The sequence below is a fragment of the Crotalus tigris genome, unplaced genomic scaffold, assembly GCF_016545835.1.
Source record: "Crotalus tigris isolate CLP2741 ecotype Arizona unplaced genomic scaffold, ASM1654583v1 scf7180000017560.2302168, whole genome shotgun sequence".
Taxonomy (NCBI): Eukaryota; Metazoa; Chordata; class Lepidosauria; order Squamata; family Viperidae; genus Crotalus; species Crotalus tigris.
Window position 1 is genome coordinate 291,044 of NW_024096474.1, and position 23,728 is coordinate 314,771.

At 56.1% G+C, this 23,728-nt stretch overlaps 2 protein-coding genes across 3 annotated transcripts in view; both read left to right on the forward strand.

The window, feature by feature from the left end:
• The window catches only part of DCHS1 (dachsous cadherin-related 1), a 30,923-nt gene extending 19,340 nt beyond the window's left edge, over positions 1–11,583 (forward strand). For both annotated transcript variants that reach the window (XM_039347914.1, XM_039347923.1), the window contains exons 14-21: positions 84–947; positions 2,400–2,513; positions 5,521–5,732; positions 5,848–6,002; positions 6,683–6,813; positions 6,968–7,254; positions 7,804–7,942; positions 8,154–11,583. In XM_039347914.1, the coding sequence (XP_039203848.1) occupies positions 84–947; positions 2,400–2,513; positions 5,521–5,732; positions 5,848–6,002; positions 6,683–6,813; positions 6,968–7,254; positions 7,804–7,942; positions 8,154–10,705 (4,454 nt within the window). In that variant the 3' untranslated portion in view covers positions 10,706–11,583. The remainder of the gene's footprint in view (positions 1–83; positions 948–2,399; positions 2,514–5,520; positions 5,733–5,847; positions 6,003–6,682; positions 6,814–6,967; positions 7,255–7,803; positions 7,943–8,153) is intronic.
• Positions 11,584–14,558: 2,975 nt separating this feature from the next.
• TPP1 (tripeptidyl peptidase 1) lies at positions 14,559–23,094 on the forward strand. Its single transcript, XM_039347936.1, has 12 exons — positions 14,559–14,846; positions 14,984–15,123; positions 15,650–15,800; positions 15,885–16,006; positions 16,134–16,330; positions 16,506–16,704; positions 16,947–17,135; positions 20,406–20,478; positions 20,758–20,878; positions 21,056–21,214; positions 21,326–21,463; positions 21,623–23,094. The coding sequence occupies exons 1-12, from the start codon at positions 14,608–14,610 to the stop codon at positions 21,758–21,760; spliced, it is 1,866 nt and encodes a 621-aa protein (XP_039203870.1). The 5' UTR covers positions 14,559–14,607; the 3' UTR covers positions 21,761–23,094.
• Positions 23,095–23,728: the final 634 nt, after the last annotated feature.

Below are 23,728 nucleotides of genomic sequence, written 5' to 3' on the forward strand. Positions count from 1 at the left end.
CAATTGAGTCACGATTTGGGAAAGTGACCGTTAGCCTTAGTTTGGCCTAGAAGCTTTTATTGCCCCCATCCTTCTCCCTGCAGCTGGGGACCCTGAAGAGGATTTTGCTCTGGACCCGTTAACTGGCCAGCTGTCCACTGTGCAAGGGCTGGACCGGGAACGCAAAGCCACCTATATGCTAACCACCCAAGCCTGCGACAACGGCTCTCCTGCCCGCTGTGCCAGTATGGCAGTTCAAGTACAGGTGCTGGATCTGAACGACAATGCTCCCCACTTCGTGCAAGAGGCCTACACTGCAGAGGTGCCTGAGGACCTGCCCGTGGGATCCCCCGTGCTACAACTTAAGGCACAAGATCCGGACGAAGGCAACAACGGACGAATTTCGTATTTCCTGGCAAACGAGTCGCTGGGAGCCTTCCAGGTGGAGCCGCAAACAGGCCGCCTGTACAGCACCCAGCCACTTGACCGGGAACGCCGGGCCACCTATTCCTTCCAAGGCTTGGCCATTGATTCTTCCCCTTCAGCCCCCAGGAGCGCCTCCACAGCCATCACGGTCACTGTCCAAGATGTGAACGACCATGTCCCATCCTTCCCCCTCAGCCCACTCACCGTCACCCTGCCCCACCATACTCCACCCAAGCGAGTGGTGGCTACTCTGCGGGCAGAGGACCACGATGCTGGGGCCAACGCTTCCATCCTGTATCGTTTTGCTGTGCCTGCCCCAGCCTTCGCCATAAACACGTACACTGGGGCCATCCAGCTGCTGCAGCCCCTGGGGAGTCTCAACCAGCGCCAGCGGACCCTGTTTGTGCTGGCTAGTGACCTGGGGCAGCCCCCCCTCTCCTCCATTGGCGTGGTGGTCATTCATATGCAAGACGAGAGCCACTGGGGAGTGCACTTTCCACGCAGCACCAGCGATGTGGTCCTTCCTGAGAACGCTGCCCCAGGTACTGCCCGGAGACAGGCCCTTTCTGCAAGTGAGGGGCTTGGGGGGCATATCCCAAGAGGCAGACCAAGACAGAGGACCAGCACCAAGCTGGGCCTGGCAGCATGGCTGTTGTCTGCTGGATATCTTGAGGCCTCTGCCCTGATGCGGAGGGAAGAGCAAACACAGTTGTGTACACTGTGGATTGTGGGGAGAAGGCTGGAAGAGGGAAGGCTAGTCCTCCTCACCCCAAGAGCCTCTGCAGAGGCATTTATATAAGATAGGTACAGTGTGGAAAGGAAAAAAATGGGGAAAAAATCCCAAACCTGAAAAGGTTATAGGTAGTTCTTGACTTAACAAATGTTTGTTCAGAGAGAGTTTGAAATTATGACAGTGCTGAATGAAGGGATTTGCCACCCCTGCCCAAAGTTACAGCTGCTGCAGCCCCCCCCCCCCCGTCATATGACCAAGATTTAGTCACTTGGCAATCCACCCCACTCTTAAGACCAACTGCAGGAATGCTGCAGCACCAGCCGCCTCTCTTCATCCCCATCCCCCCCTTGACCCTGCAGTGCTTGGCCCTGCTTAGCACTTCACTGCATCCCACACACTCCTCCCCACCCCCTACTATGCCTTGGTTACTTACCTTTTCCATAGCTCTCTGTTGGGAAGCAGCCAATCTGCCATGCAGCCTATTCTACACAAAGATTGCATGGCACCATCCCGGAAATGGGTTCCCTTTTGGGAGTGGCCACAGTTCAATTTTCACGACTTACTTTTGGTAGTTGCCTCTTAGATAGGTTCAGATGGCAGGTAGAACTTTTGGATCCACAGGTGTTAATTACTAATTGATTGTTTGATTGATTTATTGGATGTCTCTACCCTCTGTCCTTAAGGCAGCAGCATCAGCAGCTCTCTCCTCAACTCTCCCAGGCTAAGAGAGTGTAGAATCTGCTTCTGCCCCTGGTAGTCCAGCTCCTTCCCCTCCATGCCTCCCTGCTCTTGGGCTGAGGGTGAGGGTCTGGCTCAAAGCTCCTGTAGTGGGGAAGGGACTGGAAGTGGGCTGTCCCCCCATCCCACTCCTTGCCCAGCACCTGCCCCTATCACTTGCAGGAGGGGAAGGGTCGGTTCCGAGCCCGTTGCCTGGGTCTCTGCCCCCTTCCCCACTGCTGACTCCAGAGGGTGGTGAGACTCTGGCGCAGCCCTCTCATACTTAAACCATGTCTTGCTGCACATTCATTTCACCTTGCTGAACGAAGAAACCGACTGAAGGCTTCTGTTTCCTGGGTGAGGTGAGGTGATACAGGTGATAGCCCCGTCCTTTCAGCAAGCTTTATGACCCGTACGTTCCTTTTTTCTGGCTTAAGCATTTTCCTTTGCCCCATGGAGGCCAATCACTATCCTCCCCCCATTGGCCTTTTTGCACCCCCACCCCACCCCATTTCTGACTAACTGGTGCTAACTGTCCTTTCAGGCACACTGGTGCTGAGCACCCCAGCCAGGCACACCGCAGGATCATCCGGCCAGATCACCTACAGCATCGTGAGTGGCAACGAGAACGGCGCCTTCCGGATCCAGCCCGACTCGGGTATTTGGCAAGGCAGGGCTGGGGGGCACTGAGAAAGGATGGCTTCCCCCAGAGAGGAGGCAGGGGAAACCTCTCCCCAGGTCCTTTTCCCAACCAGACAATACTGAGGCCCCAGCTGCCCATTAGAGGCCTTTATGGGCTCCGGGCCCCAAACAGGGCAAGAGACGAGCTCTGCTCTGCATCCCTAGGAAACTCCACGTAGGTTTAGGTCTCCAACAACATACCACGAGAACCAGCGCCAGCAGGACATACCCATTTTATCCACCCGTCCACTAAGAAATCGAGAGGTCTTCACACATCCTTGTCCTGTTCTCTGCTCAGAGTTTCACTGTTCACTAAGAACATTAATTATGACTCCAATATTTTCACATGGGCTTTGCTTCAGTTTTATGCTACTCTTACCACACGGAGCAACAATTGTTCAACTCCATGTGAAATCATCATGCATACAAGTAGTCCTCGACTTACAACCACAGTTGGGATCAATTGTTAAGTGAATTATGTGGTCGTTAAGCAATTCTGGCTCCTCCACTGACATATCCCTGGAGGTGCTGTAATAAGAAAGGAAGCCTCGCATTGCCAGCCTTCAGGCCCATCCTGCTTGCCCCAGTGCGGATAATCTCCCCTCGGGAGAGGGCAGGAGCAGCTGACATTACCCCTGGCCAAGCAAGGAGGCTCTGGGAAAGGCAGCCACCGAGAGCTGCCTGAGTGGCGTCTCTTTCTTCCGTGCTGCCATCCTACCAAAAAGCTCCCTCTCGCTGGCTTGCGGGGATTCGGGCAAACTCCTGGCCAGGCCCTGCTCTCTGCCCTGTGCATCCATTGCGTAAGGAGGGCTGCCCTGCCGTGCCGTGTTTTGCTCAGAGCAGGATAGTCAAATGCCAGCTCCTTGCCTTGCTCTGCCGTCACCCCTTAAATTTGAATTTGGCCAAATCAGGGCAGAGAAAAGGACATACGGTTTTGCCCAATGCTCAATTCAGCTTTGGAATTAGTACCAGATGTGGTACTCAAAGCAGCTTGGTGGGCTTCAAAAAACTGCTGGATCGATTCATGGAAATGATGGTGATCAGAAACTGTCTGCCCGAATGCCAACGAGGAGGCCTCTGAGGGGCCCCTGCTGGGAGACCAGTGGGCTTCCTTGGGCAGTCGGAGGGTCATTGGAGAACAGGCTGCTGCTTGAGATGGGCCAGAGGTCTCATCCAGTGGGGTCCGGCTTCTAGGTCTTCTTCTCCCTGGTCTCCCCTTCTAGCTAGCTCATGTGAGAAGCAGAACCGCAAAACCATGGTCCCCCCACAGTTCTCCAACGATCAGAGTGGAAAGTGGCCAGCGCCAGCTTTCTTGGCATGGTGGGGATGGGGGTAAGGAGCAGCAGACGACATCGCCATGGCCAAGATGGAGGAAGCCCTTGAAATCCAGAAACGGACTTCCTTCCTTCCCACCCTGGGATCCCAACAGCTGAAAAGCTCTTGACCCCGTGCCCAGCTGTCCCTCTGAAGGCCTCATGAAAGGCCGGGCTTGCCCCAAGTGTGCCCTGGTTCTGTGTAGTCGGGGACTCTTACCCGAGGCTGCTTTGCCAGGCAGCCTGAGCCCCCAGCCTCTGTTTGAGACAAGTTGCCCACCCACCTGCCTCTTGGCGTAAACACTCGGGATGCAAGACGGAGAGGGAGGTGGCTGAATAAACTCGTGGCTTCCTTGTGATCTTCAGACTGGAAGATCTTCTGCTTGGCTGACCAGCTGGAGGACGAGAGCAGGAGCAGCCCCATTCAGCCCTTCTTTCCCCCAGAGTTATGGAGGGTCTCTTTTCCCACTTCTTCTCTGCTTGAACTATGTCAGAAGGGGCTTAATATGATCCAAGAGCAAAGGCTGCGTTTGCTGAACATGACAGTTGTGCCGTGTGTATGTGTATGTGTGTGTGCACGTGTGACCACGTATTAGTATGTGGCTGACTATGAAATCAGAAAATGGGCTTAGTTGTGGGAAAACGTAGCTCACTAAGCCAATGGGAACTGGTTCCTCTTAGACTGCAAGCCACAGAATTGGCAGATGCTGGAAAAGCCACTTCGTGGCTGCCTTGAAATTGTGCCATTAAATCTTGAGGCAGGTTTTTTTGCTGCCTCTGTTTTGCACCTTCCAAGAGTCCAAGGGATGCCCTTCCAAGTGCCCCCCCCCCAACCGGCAGACTTGCCTCCCCAAGTCGCTAGAGAGAGAGACCTGCTGGGGAGGGGGCCTTTGAGACCATGCACAGACAGGGACCCACCGGTGTCCCACTCTGGCCTGGAATTCCACCCAGGACCCCTCCCTTTGGACCCTGCACTGAGTTAATTGTGGACAGTAGGAAGCACTCCATTTGTACAACTTGAACTGTTTTATTTGGTGTTTCTTGCTCTTTTGATGCAAGAGAGAGAGGAGTTTCCTAGTTATATGAACCTAGATGATTATCGCTGGTCATCTGTTGTTTTGCTAAACTCAGCAGCCTTGGAGTCACCTCCTTGCTTCCAGAACCACCCCCTGGATGGGGATGGGGGTGACAGGGAAGTTTTTCTACGTGTACACGTGGGTGCAAATGAGCCTAAGAACAAGAGAAGAGACAGCTGAAGAGAGAGGGAGATGGCAGAGAAGGCCTGAAGCCTAAGAGGCAGCTTTGAGGGTCATGAACCCACTTGGATCGTGCTATTAAATGTGTAGATGCCCCTTTCCCTCCCTCCCTTCTGCACCCACACGTGCATCTTAAGCATTTGCCTCTGAGCTGCTCTGCCTGTCCAGAGGCAGAGGGATTCTGGTGAGCTCCAGGCTCAGGAGCAGGTGGGATCCATGCTTCAACCCCCCCCCCCACCAGGAAGCCCTTTCCCTGACCCCCTTTGCCTTACTTGCGCTGCAGCCACAGAGAAGTCACCCTGCTTGCCCCGATGGCCGCCAATCCCACTCAGCTTCTGGAGGGGTTGGGTGTGCATGGTCAGTGCTGCACAGTCAGGAGCTTCGGACAGAGCAGCCTCACCTTGCCTCCCTCCAGGAGCGATTTCTGTCTCCAACGCTGAAGGGCTGGACTTTGAGCTACAGCCCCGCCTGCGCCTGGTGATGCAAGCGGAGTCCCCTGCCTCCTTTGGCTTCATGGCTGTCACCATCAACCTGCAGGACATGAATGACAACCATCCCCGCTTCCAGCTGCAGAACTATGTGGCCTTCGTTGGAGAGGCCCAGGGCTACGACTTGCCGGTCATCCAGGTACTCTGGCAAAAGCCGGTGCTGGTCCTGGAGGCTCAGGGCTGGAGGAGGAAGAGGAGGAGGAGGGGGGGGAATCCTTTCAGGGGTGGCAGTGCATATGCTTCTCTGGCTGCAGGTTGTGGCCAATGATTTGGATCAGGGCCCCAATGGCCAGGTGGTCTACAGGATCAACCAGACGCAGCCAATGGACGGACTCTACCGAATTAATGCCCAGACGGGAGCCATCACCACAGCAGCCATCCTGGACAGGGAGATCTGGGCCCAGACCCGGTGAGTCAACCTCTCGTTCCCAGCCAGTCCTAGCAATTCTGCAGATGACCAGTGGGGTTGGCTGCCTGGGAGTGGCGGGTAAGGCTTGACATAGTGGACAGCTGAATCTTGTGCAGTCATTAACTTAGTCAGTACTGGGGTCAGGGAGGGTCCATGGTGAGTCACTCTCTGCTCTGTCCGCTCAGACAAGCTGTGCTGCAAGCAAAGCCAACTAGGCATTGCTGAGGTTCAGCTTCCCCCTCCCCGCTCTAGAAAAAGGAGGTGGAGATGTAAAAGGTGCTCCTTTGCAAAAGTCATTGTTACATTCAGATTGTCTGGCACACACTAACAAAGTACATGTTTCTCGCAACCTATGCAGCCTGCAACCCATCGGGAAAGGGAACAGGAAACCTTGGAAGAACTCTGCTGACACAAAGCTCGTGGGGTGCCAGTCAGGGCTGGAGGGCGTGGCAGAGAGTCAGTCTGCTTCCAAGTAGCAGGTCTGGGTGATCAGATCCCTGAGAAATTGAGTTGATAACCAACTTGATAAATGCTGTGGGTGAACACAATAGTGGACACCTAGCTGAAAGAACAAGAGGTGGTGGTGCCACACAAGCCCTTCCCTGGAATTGTTTTCTAGGGAAGATCTGAACTGGGCCTGCCATCCCACAAAACCTCTGACAGAGTCCTGTTCCCCACAGGCTGGTGCTGACTGCAACAGACAGAGGACACCCTCCCCTTGTGGGCTCAGCCACACTCACGGTGGTGGTGATGGATCTCAATGACAATAGTCCCACCATCCCTGCACCCTGGGAAGTGCGGGTAGCAGAGAGTAAGTGGTTGGAAGGGAAGAGGGCCTGCTCAAGGGTTTCTGCATGGTGATTGAAGGTGTCCTGTTCCACTGAAGACTCACTGCAAACCCGGGCCTCCCTTTGGGGCCATACTTCCCAGAGGTGGCTTATTGAGTTCCTGCATTGCTCCTGCAGATACCTTGCTAGGCACTGAGATCACCTTGGTGACTGGGAACGATGTGGACTGTGGACCACAGCTCGTCTACGCACTCTACCTGGACAGCGTCAACACCAGGACCTTTAGCATCCTACCCTACGGGGGCCATATTGTGCTAACAGAGCCCCTGGACTATGAGCAGCGTAATCACTACACCCTCACGGTGCGCGCTTCTGACTCCCAGCATGAGACGGAGGCCAACCTCACGGTGCTGGTGGAGGATGTGAATGACAATGCGCCCACCTTTGCCCAGGCACTCTACCAGGTACCTGCCTTCCCCCCCCTCTAGGTTCAGGCTTCCCTTGTCCAGGGTGGTCCTGGAGAGGCAGTAGCCCACTGTCCCTTCAGGAGAGACCCTTTCTGGAGTGATCCCCCCCCCCAAGAAGGGAGTGACTAGAAGAAAGAGTGGAAAAGAGTGGCAGGTGTTCCTCTTTCCTCCCAAAGTGAGAACAGGAATGGAAATAGGTCTCTTCTGCCTGGGGTGGAGGAAAGTTTTCCTGTGCTGGCTAAAGGTTCCTGCTCCACTAATGGAAGTGAAGCCTTAAAAGCAAAGTAGCCCAGACAATAGAACCAATAGTGGACAAATAGGGTTAGCAGGAACAATGGGGGCTTTGTATAGTGTCTAGCTTGGTCTTGGGGATAGAAGGAGCATCATCCCCTGCCCAAAGTGGCCCCTGTCTTTCTGCCCCCACTTTAAAAGGAGAGCCATAGAGACCCCTGGGTGAGGAAGGAGTTCCCCAGCTATTCCAGGAGTCATGCCCGATTGCCAGCAAATGCCAGGAAGTAGCAGCTATGTTCTCCACTGCCCCTGCAGGTGCTCATCCCAGAACAAACCCCTGCTGGCACTCCCCTCCTGACTCTCAGCGCCACGGACCTGGACTCCGGCACCAACGGGGAAGTCACCTATCAACTGCTCACAGCAAGTGATTTTGTGGCCATCCATGCAAGCAATGGTACGTGCTCAGGAAGACCCCATGCTGGTTTGGGAGTAAGGAACTTGTTTTTTACCAGGGAGGACAGCCCTAGCTTCCCTCTTGTTCTACTAGGTTGTCCCTAGATTGGGTGTAAGGGGCTGCAAGCCTCCTTATTAGGTGTTGGCTCCAGCCCTTCCACCAAGGTCTTCCTCCTTTCCAAATTCCAACTGTTTCTTCTGCTGCCTTACAGGAACCTTGTTCACCACCCAGCGTCTGATGCTGGAGCTGGAACATCCCACGCTGGATTTAGTGGTGGAAGCTTGTGATAATGGTCTCCCCCGTCTCTCAGCCTGGGCCTCTGTGCAGATCCAGGTCCTGGATGTGAATGACCACAGGCCTCAATTCTTGAAACCTCAGTACAATGCCTCTGTGACAGAGGACCTGCGCCCAGGAACGATCCTGCTGACCCTGGAAGCCACAGATGGTGATGTGACTCGGGACAACGCTGCCCTGGATTACACTATTGTGAGCGGGAACAGTGGTCATGTTTTCCAGCTGGAGGGCCACGTGGGCAAGGCCAGTGCCTTGATCCTGATTGAACCTCTTGATTTTGAGGGTGTGGCCCTCTACAACCTTACTGTGGCAGTGGCTGACCGAGGAGTGCCACAGCACAGTGCCATAGTGCCTGTGGTTCTCACTGTGCTGGATATCAATGACAACCCACCTGTCTTTGGGCGCTCTGCTTATCACATGACTGTGAGTGAGAGCACCATGCCTGGCACAGAGCTGCTGCGGGTGGCAGCCCACGACCCCGACTTGGGCCTGCATGGGCAAGTGCAGTACAGCATTAGTTCCGGTGACCCCAGTGGGCTCTTCCAGCTGCATCCATTCTCAGGAGCACTTCGCCTGGTCAAGGCTCTGGACTGTGAGAAATGGGCCCAGCACAGCCTGGTGATTCAGGCCTCAGACGGAGCCAGTGGGCATTTTGCCCTGGCATCCGTGGCTGTGGAGGTGAAGGACGTGAACGACAATCTTCCCTACTTTCCGATAGACTTGCTGAGCACCAGCCTGAGGGAAAACCTACCTCCAGGAAGCCTGGTTACCACCATCCGTGCAGTGGACCCTGATGTTGGGATCTTTGGGGAGCTGCATTATAAACTTCTGCAGGCAGAGGACTGGGGTGTCTTTGACATCAACAGCAGCTCTGGAGAGCTACATTCACGCCTGCCCTTTGACTACGAGCGGAGCAAGACTTTCCAGCTGCTTGTGCAGGCCACGGACCCTGGCAATGGCTCTGCAACAGTCACAGTGCGTGTCTTGGTCACTGGGGAAGATGAGTATGACCCTGTCTTCCTCAGCTCAAGCTTCCACTTTGATGTTCCAGAGGGGGCACATCGGGGCCAAAGTATAGGGCACGTGACTGCCACAGACGAGGATGAGGGCCCGGATGGGGTTGTCCTCTATGCTCTGATCAAGCCATCCCCATTCTTTGAGATCAATGAAACGAGCGGGATCCTGTATCTGCAGATGGACAGCCAGGTGCCTTCGGGGGGCCCCACCAGGTCAGAACCACGGCAAATGGTCCTGGAGGTACAAGCCCACAGCCCCCTACATGCTTCTCGTTCAGCCTCCACTCAGGTCACCATTGATGTGACGCACACGGCCTTTGGCCTGGTGCCTGACCTAAACTTGCTGCTGGTGATAGCGGTGGCTGCCTCGCTGAGTGTGGTGGTGGTGCTGGCCGCCGTGGCCATTGTGCTCGCTCTTCTCCGGTCACAGCAGGGCCGTGGCCATAAGGAGGCCGATTTGGTACACATGCAGAGTGGCTCCATGCAGAAATTGGGCCATGCAGACCCAGCCCTACCTGGGGGGGACTGTCTGTACCATGAGGCACTGCCTGGCTATGGTACAGATTCTGGGGGAGCCTATACCACAAGAGGAGGATCACTGGACCCATCTCACTCAAGTGGGCGAGGCTCAGCTGAAGCTGCCGAGGATGACGAGATCCGTATGATCAACGAATGCCCCCGCATGTCCAGCGTCACCTCTTCCCTGCAGGAGCATCTTGTAACACGCGGGCCTGATTCTGGCATCCAAACAGATGCTGATCGCCTTTCTGACATCTCCTGTGAGCCGACCACGCTTGATGCCACACACTGGTTCAAGAACAGGAAGGGGCCAAGTCTGCTGCTTCCTGGGCAGCCCCCGCAACTCTACCGGGATGACAGTGGCAGCAGTGGGGCCTACCTGGGCACTGGTTGTGGCCTCAGTGTCCCCTCTACCAAGGACTACTCTTTTCCAGAGGACGGGAAGCCTTGTGTGGACGGCTCCCTGACTGCCATTGTGGCGAGCGACGAGGAGCTGCGTGGCAGCTACAACTGGGACTATCTCCTGAACTGGTGTCCTCAGTTCCAACCGCTAGCCAGCGTGTTCACAGAGATCGCCCGCCTCAAGGACGAGAGCTCGCTGCGCAAGCCCTTTCCTGCCAAGCCCAAGCCCCGCATTGACCCCCCTCCCCTCATCACTTCTGTGGCTCACCCCGGGGCCAAGTCAGTGCCCCCCAAGCCAGCAGTAGGCCGGGCTTTCCCCCACCTGTCCTCCCTCCGACGGTCTCCCATCAGCCACGAGGGCTCCCTCTCCTCGGCAGCCATGTCTCCCAGCTTCTCCCCCTCCCTCTCCCCTCTAGCTGCCCGATCTCCCATGGTGTCCCCTTTTGGGGTCTCCCAGGGGCCCACTGCCTCCTCCACTATAAGCATTGAGCACTCTTTGGAGGCCCCCGAAGAGGCAGAGCTCCGCATTTAGGGCCAGCCCAGGAGTCGCCCTCAGTGGTAGCCAGGCACGGGCCTGAGCAGTGGCCACTTCAGGGGATGTTGGCCTTGCCCGCCGGCCCTGCCTCGCATGGAGTCCTGCTGCTCCCTGGCCTCAGGGAAGCTGCAGTTCCAAGGAGACTTTTTGTGCAGGGCGTGCCTGCCAGTAGGGTCTGCTTGCAGGAGCACAGATAGACTAGATGGCACACTCCCCTTGTGGCACATGGGCTGGCATGCTCTGCTGGATGTCCAGTCTGGATCAGGGGAAGGCCAGTCATGCCAACCCTACTTCCCTGGGACTTTGGGCCTCCCCCCTTGCAGGCAGAGGCAAGACAGGGCCCCCTCTTGCAGCTGTCCTGACCCCAAAGCCCGCCCCCCTGCAATTCAGGAAGTTTGTATGGTGCTGTGGAGGGCAACAGATGCCCCGCCTCTCTAGCCCTGCTGGCAGCATGCAGTAACTCTTTCCTAAACGGGGGGGAGGGAGGATCAATGGTACTAATTGACATAGAGCAATAATAACGTCCTCCAGCTCTTCCCCCATAGCAGTGGGAGTGAGTGCAGGGTGCCTGGGAAGGCAGAAGTAACCGCTTCAGAGGCAGACCAAGCTCCCTCTGGGATGTCTCATCCTAACAGACGTCCCTAGGAAACTGGCCTCGCAGGAGAACGGGATGCCTTCGGGTCCCTTCCTGGCCTCTGCTCTGGGCTCCTGCTGGCCTCCCCACCCTGAGGGCTTCAGGGTGGCAGAGCCCGCGGGATGGGGAGGGGAGGGGTGCGGAGTCCTTCCGGTTGTGGTCCCCACTTGCTGCTGCTTCCAGAGGGCGCTGCACACTGAGCCCTGGGCTGTTGCTGCAGAGGACCCGGGAGGGGTGAATCCCAGAGGGGCTGATGGGGAGGGTGGGGGCTGCGGGCGGGGAAAGGTCCTTTCCACCCAAGAGGCCCTTTTTCTGCTCCTTCGCTCCTGTTACGTAGGCACAACCCGAACTTTGCCAAGCTCTTTTCAGCTGGCCACTCCAGGGGGGGGGAGGGGAGGGGCCTCTTATTTATTGTCCTTTTTTCTCTATGTATCCTTTTGTGTGTGGCTGGACAGCCCGAGTGGTGGGCACTGCCCATCCTGGCCCTCCTGTTGATGGACCAGAACCCAAGTGCCAAGTTCTTGACATAATTAATGCCTTAATAAACCACGCCGTGTAACCAGACTTCTCTCTCTCTCTCTCTCTCTCTCTCTCGCCTGCTTTGGCCAGCCCAAACGGGCTCCTGTGTCCTTGGGTGCCAGGCAGGCCCATGTGCCCTGGCAGAAGAGGGTGCCAGGAGACAGACGGGCACCCCGGATGGTGCTCCTCCACCAGGGGCACCCTGCCCCCCTTTTCTCGCAGCCGCAGGTAGCAAATTCTTTCGGGGTGGGGGATGGGGTGGGAGGAGCCACCTGGAACAGTTCATTGGAAAAAAAAGGAACCAGACTGAGCGTGGAAAGCCACAGAACACAAAAGGAAGGAAGTAAAATCTGGTGCCAGCTATGCTAAAAGGTGACCACAATTTAATGTCTCATAATCAATTTCGGCCCAGATCAAGTTAAAAAGAAATTTAATTTGTTGAACAAATACCTCAGCAATTTTCCACACAATCATCTGGTGAAGGTAAAGAATCCACGTAGCCATGACAGCTGACCAAGAGGTGACTTGGGGAGTTCTCAGTCTTGCCAGAGACGTCTGAATCAGGATTTCCTGACTACCAAGGGGGAGCCCACCTGGGGCAGTCAAATTTTAGGGAGTTCCAAAATTGAAAAGGCTGAAAAATACAATAAAAAAGCAGTAACAGAAGTTAGTGTGCTGGCTCGAGATTTAATATTAATTGGGAGAAAATTTTGCTATATAGCCACAATGGCTTCTGCTGCTGCTGCTGCTGCTCTTACAACTGCATATGCCATGTAAATAGGGTAAAATATTATTTATTTAATTTATATGCCGCCATCTCACTCTGCAAAGCAATTCTGGGCTGAGAAAGGGAAAAAAATGTCCGTGGCTGAAAATTCAACTGTAAAGATTAACATCTTGGAAGAGAAAATGAAACGAGTGACTTTTTGAAATTCCTAATAAAAATGGAAGGCATAAAATAGAAGGTGCCAGAATATGACTGCCCAGGGTGCCAAAAGGTCTAGAGCCAACCCAACTGACCACCACTTCCTGTGGAGAATTGCAGTATGCCCTCTCTGGGGCTGCCCTTGAAGTCCACCCAAAACCTGTAGCTTGAACAGTTATGGGTGCCAATCAACGTAGTCCTGCAACACCCCTTTTGCAAGAGCTGCACGAGTCACTATTTGGCTTCGGAGCGCAATGGGGCTGGAGCCGCTGTTCCAGCCCAGCTCATGGGGCAGGTATGATGAATATTTCTCCACCCTTACTTTGTTTGCAGAGAGCTGCTCGGTGGCCCTGCTTTGGGTGACCTAGACCCCCCTTGAAAGGAGTAAACCAGAGGTTCCTGAATGGGTCGCTGTGAGGAATATGCTGAACATCTGACGGATAAAATCACTCAGACTTTCCAAGGAGGTGGCCTGCTTCTCAAAGGGCCCTCGCTTGATCCCGCCCATCTGGACAGCTGTTATCCAGTCTACAAGACGAGAGGCTGGTTGCCCTGACTACAGCTTTGGGAGACTCTGGAGGATTATCTGGATCTCTTTCAGCCAGGACTCAGATCAAGGTACGGGACCGAGAGAGCATTGATGGCACCCTGGAATGACCTCTGCTGCTAACTGGAAGGGAACACCCCCTCCCCACAGTAACCATAATGCTAATGAGGACCTCAATGAAATTGAGTTTGACACCCCTGATATAAAAGGTTGTTAAGTGAATCTGGTTTCCCCATTGACTTTGCTTGTCAAAAGGTTGCAAAAGGGGATCACATGACCTTGAAACACTGCAGGTGTCATAAATATGAATCAGTTGCCACGCATCTGAATGAAATCATATGACCTTGGGAACGCTGAAACGGTTGTAAGGGTGAAAAATGGTCATAAGTCACTTTTTTCAGTGCCGTTGTAACTTTGAACAGCCACTAAGCGAATTGTTGTACGTCGAGGACTACCTGTACTTTATCACTTTTTTCTTTTTCTTTTTTTGGTCATCAAGTTTTCGACACCTCGCTAGGTGACTGATGGCCCTTGGATGTTGCTGTATCCTAAAAGTGGTACAATGGGTGAAAAGGTTGAAAAGCCCTGGACTAGATGACCTCCAAGGTCCCTTCCAACTCTGGTATTCTGCATTTTGTAGCTGGGCTGCGGATGGAGACGAGCAAGGGAAGGTATGCGAGGTCCGCTTGAAGACCGGCAGTTCAGCTACTCTCCAGCACAGATGGATCCCGGACGGGGCCCACCCCAGTCCTCCGGCGGGCCAGGCCGCCCCACCATCCCAACTCTGCGCAGGAGCCGCCGGGGGAGGCACCGATCCTCCCAGGGCGACTCTGTCCACCTTCTCCGGGCCCCGCGGCTCCCCGAGTGCTGCAGCGGAGCTTCGGACTCGCTCTTCCCTGGAATGAATCCCCCTCGCCCCCCCCCGCAGGCCAGCAGCGTCTGCGGTAACGAAGGCGAGACGGGGGGGGGGACGCCGTCGTCGCTGCTGTCCGACGGGGGGACGCGCAACTGCAGAAGGAGAAGGGCTCCTCCAAGCAGCGAGTCCCGCCCGAGGAATCGCTCCAGAGAAGAGGGAGCTTCCCCGACGGCTCTCGAAAGACCCGCACCGGCCGAACCCCTCCCCCCGCCGGAAGCCACAGCACCCGCCGCCGGGAGGAGCCGGAGCCTTAGCGCAGCCTCTGAGCACGCGCAAAGGGCCGCCAATCTCCGCCCCCTCGCCGTCCGCCCCCAGTCACGTGACAGCAAGCGCCTGACTAGGGGCACTTTCGGTTGGGATGGCGCGGACGGAGTTCCGGGGCGCAGCGAGAGCGGTGGGCAGCGGTCGGTCCGAGGGGGGCGGCCGGAGGGGGCGGCCGGTCGTCCTCGCCTGTCTGGATCCCCCTCCGCCGCCCCGTCCCGCCCCGTCCAGACGCCGCCACTTGCCGCCGTTGCTGCTGCTGCTGTTTCTCTCGCCAGCCTTCCTCCGCTCCAGCGCCGCCGCCGCCCTGGCTCCGGAGCCGGACCAGCCCTTCCGGTGAGCGAGAAGCTCGAGGATGAAGACGGGAGGGGCTGCTGGCTTGGCAGGAGCTTGGCCGGCCGGGGCTGGATTCCTCCCCGCCCCTGCAGAACTGCCGGGGCTCCCGGGCCGTGACCACCTCCGTCTCCCTCTAGGATCCCCGAAGGGTGGTCCTCCCTGGGCCGCGCGGCCCCCTCAGAGCGGCTGAGCCTGACTTTTGCGCTTCGGCAACGGAACGTGGAGCGGCTGAGCGAGCTGGTGCGCCGCGTCTCCTCACCCGACTCGCCCGACTACGGTACGGGCGCCTGCTGCGGCTCCGGCTGCGTACCCCCGCCTGTCTGGGGGAGCTGCTTTTGGGGGGCCCAGATCCGACTTCCAGCCCGATAGCCCGGGACCTTAGAAGCGGGAGAGGGTGTCTGGTTGAGGAGCCTCGACCACCCAGCCGCCGTCTCCTCCTGGGGAGGCCGGCCTAGGGAGGCCATAGGAGACCCCCTGGACTTTGCTTATCCAGCCGGCAGCCGCCTCTTTCCTGGGGGTGGGGTCATTGGGGGGGTCTTTTCTGGAAGGAGGCGGGAGGGACGGTGGCTCCAGGGAACTTTGCCTCAAAGGTCTGGGAATTTTAGAGTCCAGGGCAGCCTTTGACAAGACGTGCCATGGGGGGCTCTGCTGCCCAACAGTGACTGGTCACCTGGAAGAGCTGCTGGAGGGGGGGGCTGAGGGACAGAGGAGGGCTGCACAACCAGCTCCCCCCCAACGTCCTGTGGGGATGTAGGACAGAACCACCCCCTGAAGACCTGCCTCTTCTATCCACCCCTTGGCAGGGCACTTCCTCTCGCTGGCCGAGGTGGGCGCCTTGGTCTCCCCCTCTCCTCAGACGCTGGGCAGCGTGGACACGTGGCTGGCGACTCACGGGGTCCGGGACTGCCAGAGAGTCCGCACCCTGGACTTTCTGCAGTGCTCGATGCCAGCCAGGTGAGTTGGGCCAGATCTGGGGAGGCTGGCAGAGCGGCCCGCAAGAAGACTGGGGGCACCTGAGCTCTGGATTTCCACTTGCAGCACAGCTGAGCGCCTTCTCCCGGGAGCGCAGTTCCACCGTTACGCGAAAGACGCTCGCAGGATCATAAGGTCCCCTCTGCCTTATCAGCTTGATCGGGAGCTAGTGGACCACGTGGATTTTGGTAGGGGGCCTCGGGGGGGGGGTGGCTGAGTCGGCTGATTCGGGGGCTCTGTTCTGATGTTTTGCTGGATGTGCCTCATCTGCTGTAGGCAACAGTGACCTCCTTTTTCTGTCTCGCCCCTTCTAAGTGGGGGGGCTGCACCGTTTCCCAGCCGAGCAGAAGGTGGTGAGCCGGGCCTGGGCCATGGAGAAGTCGCCAGTGGGAGGACAGGACGGGCGGTCCAGTTTCCACCTGGGCGTGACCCCGGCTGTGCTCCGCCAGCGATACAACCTGACCCGGGCGGATGTGGGCAACTTCTCGCACAACAGCCAGGCCTGTGCCCAGGTAGGGGCCCAACCTTTCCGCTTGGCATTTGGAGGTCAGGGGGCTGGCAGGCTCGTCTCAGGCCAGGCTGAGCTCTAGGCTGCTGCTCTGGCCAGGCCGTATCCCTGCCCAGCGTGCTCATCTCTGAGCTGTGCTGGAGGGCACCCGCTGAGCCCCACGGCTTCTTCTCTGCCAGTTCCTAGAGCAGTACTTCCACCAGGCCGACCTGGCTGAATTCATGCAGCTGTTTGGCAGGACGTTCCCCCACCACTCCCAGGTCGACCACGTCATTGGCCACCAGGGCTCTGGCTCAGCCGGCCTGGAGGCCAGTCTGGACGTGGAGTATCTCATGAGCACAGGAGCCAACATCTCCACTTGGGTCTTCAGCAATGCAGGTATTCTCCTCTCCTCAGCCCAGTGCAGCTCTGTGGGGCTCAGCTGGGAACGCCGGTCGGCAGGTGCCAGCTGATGGTGGCTGTGTCTCCTGAGGGGCCCAGTTGGAGAAGGAGCAGTGGGGATCTGGTCTGGCTGCCCCAGGAGAGGCCAGAGGCTGTGGGGGAGGGGCTTTGTGGAGGTAGGGAGGGTTGCCTGGATGAAGGCAGTTCCTCCTCCTCCTCCTCCTCTGTGGTCCTGCCAGGTCGCCACGAGAGCCAGGAACCCTTCCTGCAGTGGCTGCTCCTGCTCAGCAACACCAGTGGGCTGCCGTGGGTCCACTCGGTCAGCTATGGGGACGATGAGGACAGCCTCTCTCAGGCCTACATGAAGCGGGTAAACACAGAGTTCATGAAGGCAGCCGCCCGCGGTATCAGCATCCTGTTTGCCTCAGGTGCGTGCAGGCTTCCCCCCCTCAGGCTGGGAACAAAGGGCCGCCAGCCCCGTGCCCAGACGCCACTTCAGGGCAGCAAGCAGGAGGCCAGGGCAGCCATGCCAAGGCGAGCAGTGGGTGGCAAGCCTTGGCTGGGACACAAGGAGGGCCTCTTCTCCCCCACTTCCTCGATCCTGGTTTGTTCTCCTGAAAAAAACATCATTCAATCCCGTCTGCCTGGACAACTGTCACCCAGTCTCCCATCTTTCCTTTTGAGGAAGTGGGGGGGAAGGGGGTTGCTCGGCAGCTCTAGGGGGTCCTGGATGAAACGGATTTCCTGGACCTCTTTCAGTCGGGATTCAGGCCCGGAGGCCGCTTTGGTTGCGCTCCCGGGTGATCTTTGGTGGGAGCGGGATGGGGTGGTGATCTGACATCTCGGTGGCTTTCAGTACCGTTGGCCATGGCATCCTTTTGGGCCAACTGTGAGTTGGGGCTGGAACAGAGTTCTGCGCTGGTTCAGCTCCTTTCTCCAAGGCTGGTCCTGACCGGTATGGATGGGCAGTGTGAGGCCCATCCCGCTGGCCACTCGCTTGCAGCCCCACAGGGCCTGGTGCTCTCCTCTCTCCTGCTCAACGTCCGTACGAGGCGGTTGGGTGAGTTTGTCCGTCACCCAGGTTGAGAGAGGCTGATGCTCAGCCCCGCATCTCTACACAGGGTGACCCAATCGGTGCTGTTTCTGCCCTCTCACAATGCCTGGAGGCTGTGGGGGCTTGGGTGGGGACAACAGCCTTCAGCACAACCCTAGAAAGACTGAGGGGCTTCAGGATCTGTTTGTCATCCTTAACCATGGACAGGGTTGCACTTCCCTGTCCAGGCCCAATTCACAACTTCAGTCCTCCCGGAGTTGCGTCTCCTGCTTGAAGAACCAGGGGTGGTCATGACAGGGAGAGCTTTTGCACACCTCCCGTTTGTGCACCAGCTGCGACCTTTTCCGAATCAGCACGTCTTGCACTAAGTTATTTAAGCCCTGGTCCTTTCTTGTCTGGACTACTGCAATGCATTGTACATGGGACTACCCTTGAAATCCATTTGCAAGCTTCAGCTGGATGGCCCATAGTACACCTCTGCTCCCTGTCCGAGTGCAGCAAGGTGTTGCTTGTGACCTTTAAAGCCCTCCCTCAGTGGCACACCGGTCCAGGCCAGCCCTCCTACTTGTGCCGGCAGAGAAGGCCTCCTTCGGATCCCATCAGTCAAAGAACTCCCAACTATCGGGATCCAGAAGAAGAGCCTTCTGCCCTTTGGCACAGCCTGCCCTCCAGGGTAAGATCTGCCCCAACCTCCTTCCCTCTGAGCCTGAAGACCTGGCCCTGCTGGTTAGCCCGGGGTCCAGACGGGCCGGTTCCACGCTGGAGGGGGCTGCTAGGTTGATGGCACACTCCGCCTCCCCCCCCTTGCACCCTGCTCTCCACCCGCCCATCTTTTTGGTTATCATATCTAGAGAGATAATTTTATTGTCATTTTTACTGTAAGCGTCCTGTGAGCACATTAAAAATGAAATTCTGTTACCTGTTCTCAAAAGAAAGTATACATCTACCCATACACATACATAGCACACATATACACATGCTATTCGTATACCTTCACCCACCCACCCACCCACCCATACACACACACACATATATATATATATTAAAAATTAACCTAAAAATTGAGGAACGTAGTCTCCTGGGTGTATACATATTCAAAAGATAAAAACGAGCACCAGGAGATAAAACAATTAAATGTTTAATAAATAGATAACCTAGCTTTCGATGGCAGTCAGGGTATTAAAAGCCAGAGGGTGGGGGAGCTCGTTTATAAGCACAAACGCGCCTGCACATGGCTCATAGACCTCGTTATAGGGCCCGGTCGATTGATCCTCCCATCGCTCATGTCAGATGTATTTCTGAGTCTCAGCTGCAGGAACTTAGAACTCAGAAATACATCTGACATGAGTGATGGGAGGATCAATCGACCGGGCCCCATAACGAGGTCTGTGAGCCATGTGCAGGCGAGTTGCGTTTGTGCTTATAAACGAGCTCCCCCACCCTCTGGCTTTTAACACCCTGACGATGGCAGCAATACCGAAAGCTAGGTTATCTATTTATTAAACATTTAATTGTTTTATCTCCTGGTGCTCGTTTTTATCTTTTGAATATATATATATATAGGTCTTTGGTTGTTCGGGTTTTCTCCCGCGTAAAATTGGAAGTGTCTTGGCGATGTTTCGACGAAGTTCCATTCGTCATCTTCAGGCTGGTGTTTTCAGCTTCGTGCTTTGAGCAGCAATGTGTGGTCTTAGCTGTTTCTTCCTTTTAACTGCCAGTGGGGGTATGAACTGATTGGGTGGGAGCTTGGCTGTGTTCTGATTGGGTGGAGGTGTGTTCTGAATGGTTAGGGGCTTGGCTGTGCTCTGATTGGCTGGGGGAGTGTTCTGTTTGGTTGTGCTCAGGTTAGTCTGAGTTGCAGAGGGGTTTAAGATTTTGGGCTGCCTTGCTATTTTTTGGCTTCGCGTTCGTGGTTGTGCTTCCTCTTCATGGAGGGTGTCAGTTTGCTTCATGTATGGATTGGAGGGGTTTAAAGTGGCTAATGATGCAGCTGTGGTCTGGCTTCTGGTTTGTGGTCGTGCCTCATCATCGGTGTGGCTTTGGGTTTGCTTTTTGCGTGGATGTGTGGTGGTGACATCCTGTGTGGTTTTTGTGAGTGTGGGTCTGGTATCATTTTTTGTGTTAGGGAGTCGTTTGTCAATAAGGGCGGGTTTCCAAATGGCTGGTAGGCGGGAGGTATCATCTCGCTTGTTCATGCTGTGTGGGCGTTTTTCTATCTCGATGGCTTCTCTGATTATTCTGTTATTAAAATATTAAATTTAAATAACAAGCGAGATGATACCTCCCGCCTACCAGCCATTTGGAAACCCGCCCTTATTGACAAACGACTCCCTAACACAATATATATATTCCTTATATATATATATGTATATATGTATATGTGTATATGTGTATATATGTATGGGTGAAGGTATGTAAATGTGTGTGTGTGTAATCTACAGAGCCTCATTGTGTTCTTTTTCATTATTTTGTTGTCCTACTATTTTATTTCTGTTTACACTCTTCATTTTTTTCTTTTTATTGTTTTAAGCTACCTTACACCATGGCGAGATAGGCGGCAAATAAATTTCACAAATAAATAAAAGAATTAAGTGGCTGGAAAGGGAGGAGGAATGACCAGAGTTTCTTTAACCCCATCCTGCAGGTGACTCTGGGGCCGGCTGCCGTGCAGTCTCGGGGGAGAAGCATGTCTTCCGGCCCAGCTTCCCAGCCTCCAGGTGAAGAGAAAGGCCCTGGGGCTGGGGGCTCTTCGGACCCTTTGTGCACCCATCCCATTTCCTCTGAAGGGGCCGGCTGGGCAGGAGGCGAGCGAGGGGCTGCTGCTGGAGGTGGCAGTGAAGAGCAGCAGAATTTGATCGGCCTGGCCTGTGGTGCAGGCAGCCATCTCTGGTGCCCGCTCCCATTGGGTGGGCTCCTTCCTGCCTCAGGGGTCGGATGGGTGGCTGGAGGGCCGGGCACCAGGCTGGGGAGACCCCAAAGCTTCACCTGCTTTACAGCCCTTACGTGACAACCGTTGGGGGCACGGCCTTCCGGCAGCCCTTCCTGGTAGGCGCGGAGGTGGCAGACTACATCAGCGGAGGGGGGTTCAGCAATGTCTTCCCCATGCCCGACTACCAGGTGAGTCAACAGGCAGAGCCATCCCACCCCCACCCGTCCCTCAGCAGTGGCAGGGAGAGCCTTTGGTTGCAAAGCACAACAGCCGTGGCTGGCAAGCGGCCCACAGAGGTTCTTGTGGGGCAGGAGGCAGCCTGCTGGAGGAGCAGTAGACAGGCTGCCCCCTTTTCCTGCCCACAGGTAACGGCCGTGAAGCGTTTCCTGAGCACGTCGCCTCGGCTGCCCCCCGCCAGCTATTACAACAGCACAGGCAGAGCCTATCCGGATTTGGCGGCTCTCTCGGACAACTACTGGGTGGTGACCAACCACGTCCCCGTGCCCTGGGTCTCGGGCACCTCTGTGCGTATGCGGCCCTCGCTGCTGGCCTTCTCCCAGGGCCTCGGCTGTCTGTCTGCTGGGCTGGGGGAGCTTGCTGGCCCCTGGTGACCTTCCTGCTTTCCTCCACCCCAGGCCTCCACCCCTGTGGTGGGGGGCATGATTGCCCTGATCAACAACTGGCGCTTGCAGCGAGGGCTGCCTGCCTTGGGCTTCCTCAACCCTGCCCTGTACCGGCTCCAGGAAGGAGGGAACAGCACTGCCCTCTACGACGTGAGTGCCTGGGGGGGGGTGCAGTTTGGGAGCCCGATCTCTGGGGCTGTGATCTTGCTGTCCGGCATGGCAACTAGAAAGAGAGAAGCCGGCTTGGCTGAGCGGGATGCTGAATATTGGGCAGGTGATAAAAGCCCTCCTTCCTCTGCCTCCCCCCAGGTGACCCACGGATGCCATCTGTCCTGCCTGGATGCTGCTGTGCAAGGCCAAGGCTTCTGTGCCGCCCCTGCTTGGGACCCCGTCACAGGCTGGGGGACCCCCAATTTCCCTCAGCTGCTGCGTGGCCTCCTGGGCTAGCATGACATGGCCTGGGCCTTGCTGGTGGTCTGCTTTGCAGTCGGGGGGGGGAATGGACGGGGTGTATGTGTGGGGGGGGTTAGTGACTGGTAGGCTATAGTGGCACATGGGGGTGGTGGTTATCCTTCTCCTGCCCTAAGGGGTTCCTCTTTTCCAAGTGGGAATAGGAGGTGGTCGTTGGGGACTAATCCCAAGAGATCAAGGGCTGGTGACCAGCCACTGCCAGCCATACAATGTGGTCTTTGGGGCTCATGGGGGCAAAGGAAGCGGGGCGTGGGTGTGTTAGTGCTGCGCAAAGGTTTTCAAAGTGCTTTGAATTCCGAATCCTATTTTAGGTGTGAAATGTGATGTTGCCAGTATGTGGGGCATTGGGAGGTTTGCAACAGACCCCCATCCTCTATTGAGCACAAACGCCCCACCCACCAGCTTCCCATTAGGCACTGCAGACAGTTGCTGGCCCACTTTGAAACCTTGGGACTGGGTCGGAACGCTTCACATCACACAGCTATATTTGGGGCAAGAGATTGTCCTGGCCCACCAGGAAGAAATTGTCCCAAATCCCAAGTCAGTTGGTGCTGTTGAAGCCGTCAGGTCCAAGCCCTAATCATGGCAGGAATTCAGATACAAGCCTTATCAGACATGGCTTGACCACATCACCCCCACCTCTCCAAAAGCAAGGTCCACTGTCCAGTCATCTGCCTTCCTGAAACTTAAATCCATGGTTTTGTCTTCCACACACGAGTAAAAGGCATCCTGGAACTCTGAAGTGCCCTGGAAGAAGGCTAAGCGCTTTCCATTGTCCATAGGACAGGACCGCTCCTGCCAGCACTGACAGGGCGAGCTGCCATAGCGTATAAAAGGCCCCTCCCTCCCTCCCTCCCTTCCAGCACTGATGATGTTACGCAGTTTGATCATGAAATGTCGACAAGGAAGCCAACAAGCTGAGAGACCACCAAGGCCCCCTCATTCCCACTTTCTTTGTAGTCTGTCTTGGTTTCCAGGCCCCTGGTCGTCTTTCTCCTTCTCTTTAACCTGCTCCAAGTTCTCTGAATCTTAAAATGTGTTGCCCACAGCTGGGCAGATCACATAAAGGAGAAGAAACCAAAGTGCTTATTTCTCAAAATCTTAAGAAGCTGCACATTGCAGAAACCGCTTGTGTTGATTGGGCCTCAAATTACATTTGCCCTTTTTGACATGACGGCCTCAGTTGACATGACGGCCTCAGGTCCCAAAGGTAAAGGAAGGCGGGTGCTCGTCCCACCCAATTTTGTATCATGTACAGATCTGAAAAGTTTTCTCCATTAAGATGATTAATAAAAATACTGAAAAATAAAGGAATTCGGACTGATCCTTTGGTCACTAAAAATATTTTCCCAATTTGATGAGAAGTCATTGGGCGTTTTGAAAATTATTTTTAAGCCGCCCCTGTCTTCGCCTATCGTGCCATTCGGTCCATGTTTCGTTATGGGGTATTTGGTGAAAAGCTGCGCTGAAATCGAGTGCAATTTACGGCAGGTGGGGCGGGGGGCGGTTTCCCAACTGGAAGGCCCGGATCGAGAGGCGGCGGAGCCCCGGGGGGGTGGGTGGGTTCACGGAAGCCCCCCCCCCCGGATTCGTCCGGGCAGCTTAGAAAGTTAATAGTTTTGGCTTGGCGAGATTCTGCCCAATCAGGTGCCAACAAGGAAAGCGGGCGGGCGGGGCTCACCGGATCCGGGCATGGAAGGTTTTGCCCCGACGTGCCAGAAGCGGCTCGAAGCAGCGGCTGCGACTGTTACTTCAGGCTCCTTCAGGCCTCTCCCTCCGGTGGCTGCAGGCCCAGTTCGGCAGGTGCTGGTGGCGGCATCAGCCGGGCCGTCTCCCAGCTGTTCCGGGCCGGAAGAAGGGAAGCCCCGCACGGCTGCCTCGGACCTTCGGGCGGCTCTGGACCGGAGCGTAAAGGAGGCCCCGCCCCCTCCCCCTCCAGCCCGC